The 6,000-nt window shown below is 34.4% G+C and overlaps 1 protein-coding gene across 3 annotated transcripts in view; it reads right to left on the reverse strand.

The window, feature by feature from the left end:
- The window catches only part of LOC106875096 (splicing factor 3B subunit 1), a 39,851-nt gene that overhangs the window by 19,619 nt on the left and 14,232 nt on the right, over nt 1-6,000 (reverse strand). The window contains exon 2 of one of the 3 annotated variants that reach the window (XM_052971389.1): nt 657-716. The exons of 1 other annotated variant lie outside the window; for it this stretch is intronic. In XM_052971389.1, coding sequence (XP_052827349.1) covers nt 657-669 — 13 coding nt within the window. In that variant the 5' untranslated portion in view covers nt 670-716. Of the gene's footprint in view, nt 1-656; nt 5,945-6,000 lie in introns of those variants that run through there. One more of the 3 variants, XM_052971388.1, reaches the window with a different exon arrangement.

A 6,000-nucleotide genomic window follows, 5' to 3' on the forward strand; every position in this document is an offset into this window, starting at 1 on the left:
AGGCAGTATCCCCCCCCCCCCACATACACACACAGAGACAGACAGACAGATAGAGACCAATTGCCCTCCAAAATACCAATAACACTGCCATCAAACAGAAGTTAATAGATTCCAAATAGGGTGAAAATAGAAATAAAATAAATATGACCAGGCTAAAGGATAATATAGGATTTGAACACCTGACCTTTGAGTTAGTTCTTAATACCTTAAATACTGTTTAATGTGATAAACAGACAGAGCTTGAAGTCTTCAAAGTGATCAGTATTTATAATGTTTGTCAACTAATTCTATAAAGGCTGAATATGTTTAGTACTGTGGACTTGCAAAACGAAACTAAAAAAAACCCCAGCAGCTAAGTAACGTTTTTGGTCACCAAATAGAAAGCCATAATAGCAAAATGGAAACTTATTCACATTGTGTAAGAAAGAGTAAACTTTTTCAATAAGTAAACAAATCATCGGAAAGGAAAGACTGATTAGCAATGATGTGATGGTTTTGGAAGAAGTGGAATTAAAGCAAGCATTTCCACAGGTGGGAGATCAAATTTCATTAAATGCTACAAAAGTAGTTTAAAATGGGAAAGTAAAAAGAAATGCTTGCTTATTTCCCAGCATGAAAAAAAAAAAATACTGTCTTCCTTTTACTATCATACGTACAGTGCAGCTTCATGAGTTAGTGCCATCTTCTGTTCGTGTCTGCTTTCATAAACACCAACCCTAAAATTAGTCTCAGATTAGTGTAGTTCTAGAAACAGAACAAGGAGAGGGTAACAAAAAAAAAAGAAGAAAAGGTTCCCGATAATTCTTCTTTTCCACCAATTCACAGCATGGAACAGCCTTGGCAAAAAATTATCAAATATATCATTTTCGTTTCTTATTTACTTCCTCTCACCCCAAAACATAGAAATGTTCAGTAAGTTTTAAACTATATACATCTAGCATACGTGTACATCTCTCTTAAATAAAATGAGAATATCTTATAGAATTCTGCTTTTCCTACTACATGATGCTACAGAGAAACGAGATTGCATTTCTGTTGCAAAACTAGTTTGGGGAAATCATATTTAAAATATAATTTTAGGAACTGCTAATTGCTATCAGAATAGGAAGTTTGAACAATCATCTCTCTCTTTCTACAACTTGGTTTGCAGGATAAATTTCTAATCTAAAGAAAACCAAAGAACACTGATTCTATCAAACTGATGCCAATTTCAAATTTTATGAAGTTTTACTTTGTTATTAATGCTTTGCCCCAGGTGAGAGAAACAAAATTTCATATAGGAAATCATTTAGCTGCTAATTTCATACACAGGCTGCAGGCATGATTATGTGGTTAAAAAGTTTGTATGCCAACCACCTGGTCTGAAGTTCAATCCTAATGGGTAACACCTTAGACAAGTGTCTTCTACCATAACCTCGGGATTTGGCAGACAGAAACTGGAAGAAGCTCATCAAGTATGTGTATATATGCATGCACACAAATACAGTTTGCATGCATGCATATGTATAACTGTGTGTGTATGTTTATATACTTTTCTGAAAATTCTCTTGAGCCAGAGGGAGCGACTTTGCTGCCATTTCCTCTGTCAACAGGTCATCCACTGGTTTTGTGCTTTTGTAAATAGTATAAGATATCCCCCACCACCAAAAAAAAGAAAGAGGTAAGGGGAAGCAACGAGAAGGGTATCCAGTTGCATAACAATGCTTTCTTAATACATCTGTCTAACCCAGCAGGAAAAATGAACACAAAAACAAATGAATATATATATATGTATATAGTATGTGTGTGTGTGTATATATATATGCATACACATACACACATCCTATATACAGGGTGCAGATGATATTCACTTGCAGCTTTCAGCTGCTAAATTTGCACCTATTCTTTTTACTTTTGTTGTCAGCCTGTTTTTCTTAAAAACAACTATTTTTGCTTAATTTCTTTTTTGCAGAATAACTGACTTGTTGCTCGCTGTCCCACCCAGAGTCCTGCAGATGGAATTTCCAGCAACAATTATGGTCTTCAATGTCATCAGCAATGGTGACAACATGCTACCCGACTTCTTGCCAAGAAACTCAGGCCAAACACCAATGACTACATTCATGTTCTGAGCAAAGTGGTAAAGCCCTAGGTCAAGTGGGGTGGCTGCAGGGAGGTCATGTGTGTGACAGCAAGACTCTGCAACCTTACTACCGCAGCTGGAAGGTCCAGGCCTGGCTGTCGAAGAACTTCTTTGATTACACAGCATCTCATATTTGGCCTTACTGCAACCCTCTTGACTTCTTTGTGTGGGTCATGGTGGAATGAGACGCCAACACATCCAGCTGCAACAAGAAGAACAAGCTGAGGGCCTTCAGGGATCTAAAACAGGAGAGAGTGATAAAGATCTGTGGCTGGTTCCAAGGCTGCCTGGAAACTGTCAACGAGGCCAAAGGTGGTTTTGTCAAGTGAGACTGACAGAACATGTCATGAAGACAAACTGAACCAAATTTGACTGATATTTCTCAAATATTATAAATCCTTTTTTTTTTCTTCCTGAGACAGTCAACATGCAAATGAATACTATCTACAACCTGTATACCCATATTGATATATAATGTCTTGAACATTTGTAGGTTAATACCAAGGAAAAGGCTTATTTTATGGACAAACTTCTATGATTATATATATATATATATGTATATATACATAATGTATATGTATAATGAAAATTGATGTACTGCTACAAAAGGAAGAACTATATTTTATGGGATTAAAAACAAAAATTTCTCTTTTTTTACCTTCTTTCAATGAAAGTAGTTCATTTAAGATGATATGTTCAAAGAAAGGGCTGACAAAATTATAGAAAGTAAATCACTAAACTTTCATTTAAGCCAAAAAAAAAAAAAAAGGTTCAATTAAAAAATTGAAAACTGATAAATCTAATTGATAGAGATCAATGGTAACAGCAACAGTGAGGCATCAGCAGAAGTGTTTGGGACTTAATTACACTGGTAATTCAAGTAGTTGGTAAGCACTCAGCCTTTCTATAGCAACATGTAGTAGACACTAAATAAGATGTGAATTACACTACAATTATGTATCCTACATATATTGGTGAATTGTTGTGTTTCTTATTTTATCATGGATCAGGTTAATTTATTTTTTTTAAAAAAATCACCTAGTTTTTTCATTAAAAAAATTAAATTAAATGAAATTTGAGAAAGCCAATCTTAATCTTAAAGGTTTGACAACAACAACAACAATGCAGAAGGAAGGGCACCGAGGTGAAAGCACCTCACATGATAGATGTCGATCAGGCACCAACGGCAGCAAGGCATTCCAGTAGCTAGAAAGGAAAGATACATTTAATTAGTACCCAGATTTTTTAAGTTGTACATCAGTTTAGTGGCACTAGTGCCACAACACTGAACGAGTAGCAGTACTGTCTACTTCATGCAGTCTTTTTAACAGCATGTAAAACAGGTGATACACATTTGCAGTTGTCTCTTGAAACATATTCTTAACTTCACTTCAAGGAGCTTTAACGATGATGATGATGCAGGTCTGATAGTGTTCTACTAAAGTAAATTGAGATGGAATTTTTTCTTTTTTCCATTTTAGCTATAAAAGATTAGGCTTTTTTTTTCTTCTTCTTCTCCTTCACCAATGTTTTTAAGAACAGAACATCAACCAATAAAACAAATATTTTTGAGATATTCTGGAAGAAAAGCTTTTGATCCTTTAAAAATGATTTTGAACCTTTTCATAAATATTCTCAGAAATCTATAAAATTTCAAAGAGCCATACAGAACCAAACAATTATCAATAAGATACCTTAAAACGTCCATCTAACAGTTAGGGACCAAATTTCCAAACAAGTCATCAGACCTATCTATATTTAATATCCCCTATTATCCCCTTTCTTCATACCTTCGCCCCACCACCATGTCATTCAATATTGTTATCTGTCACTCTTTTTCTCAGCATCACCAGTCTTATATCTCTTTTACAATACTTGCTCCTCTATCACTCCTAAAACTCCTTCCTCATCCACTGTCTAAATTTATTATTCCCCCTCTTCTGCTTTCCCAATACTCCCCCCACACCATCATACACCCTCTTGCTCTAGTTCTCCCTGTATCATCACTCACTCTTCTATTCACTCTCTCAATCACATTCAGAGATATCTTAAAATAAAAGCTCTCTACTCTTGTACAGGGTTACCAGATTCGGCTAAGTAACATAATGCTACTTTTCTGGACCACATGCTTCTATTATTTTTTATTTGGGTTACTAACTCTAGTAGAATTATATTTTAATATGAAAGGTAAAAATCCAATTGAATATTAAATTATCAAGTAAATTAGAACTGACCTGCAGACAATCTTTGTATATGCGTGTATGTGTGAGTGCGTATGTTTGTGTGTATACCATTCAAACACATTCTAATTTACTAAAAAAATGTTCATTTTGGAATACTTTCTAACATAATCTGCAACTTTCTGGAAAAATTTGTGCTACATTTTATGTAATTAATCTGGCAACCCTGATTTTGCAGCAGACTTGATAATTGTAACCAGTAAACTATGAACAGTGGTTGGAAAATGAATGGACACAACACTTGGTTGAGAGCAAGCCTTGATCTTTTTGAGGCCATGTTAACCTCTTTTGCACTGATGATATGATAAAATGTACCAAGACATTCTGTAAAGTGGTTGGTACCCAAGAGAAGCCATGCCAAAATTGGAACATATGAATTAGACATGTCTTGGATGTTAGTAATTCTAAATAAGAACTGACTTGGACCAAGATAACAAACCCAATCTTTGAGGAGGTGGAGGAGGACAAATTTAACAAGTAAAGTAAAATATTCTTTTACTACAGTGGATAGTGACAAGAATGAATTTTCATGATTGACATCAATCCCAAAATTGAAACATTACTCATGGAAACACCAAAGGATGTAATAATAAGACTAAACAGAGATGGATCACACTTCTCTACAACTTCAAAAACCTGCTCAACACTGACAAGAAATCTGATAAACATTTGAAAACAAGTTGTATGCACAAGTGTACAATTGAACGTGATAATACTAAAACAAAGAACACAAATGTATGAATTCTTGTAAGTAAAGACAATTCGCTTTTTGCTTACAAATAAAATTATCTAGAGATAGGGAAGTCAACAGGTATAACCCTAGTATTTTATTAACAAATAGGATAAACCAATGTAAAAACAAAAATAAAATAAAAGCTAAGCAAAATGGATTTGAACAGAGAAATATAAACTATTAAACCAGATACACTAAATGGTCCAGTATTTTACCATTTCAACCAACGCATCTACTCTAATATTAATCATCATAGTAATCATGGTATTAAGTAGACCACTGGTCACAAAACACTTGCAATCTTCTAGCTTTCAAAGGCTGCCACCCACACTCACTAATCAGGTAGGTGACATATTCCCCTGAAACAAAATACGAGTGTGTTGTGGATGAGTGGAGTGAAGCGTTTCACTCAAGAACACAATGTACGGCTGGTCTGGGAATTGAAACTACAACCTCGCAACCGTGAGTGAAATACCCTAACCACCAAGCCACGTGGCTTTACAATATTAATCATAATATAAAATAAAAAGGTACAAAGTCTCGTCTTACAATGCCACAACTTATTTAATATTAATACATAAAGAGGAAAGAGAAGAATTACAGCAAACCTAATAAAATATCTACAAGTGTTGCTTACATCTTCAATCATTAACGGCCTTTCCTACAACTATAACTAACTTTGATATTATAAGAGATGAAGAAGATTCAAAGAACTAATTAACAAGCCACAGAGATAAAACATATCAATTTATATGAGGCAAAAAGTTGAGAGAGAGACTTCAAAGCACTGGCTTATTTGAAGATATAACCAGGCACTCTCATGATGGTCACTGCCAACCTTTTCCTTGTAAAAATTTAAATATGCACTCTAAAAACATATATATATATATATATATATATATATA

The sequence above is a fragment of the Octopus bimaculoides genome, chromosome 10 (genome assembly GCF_001194135.2).
Source record: "Octopus bimaculoides isolate UCB-OBI-ISO-001 chromosome 10, ASM119413v2, whole genome shotgun sequence".
Taxonomy (NCBI): Eukaryota; Metazoa; Mollusca; class Cephalopoda; order Octopoda; family Octopodidae; genus Octopus; species Octopus bimaculoides.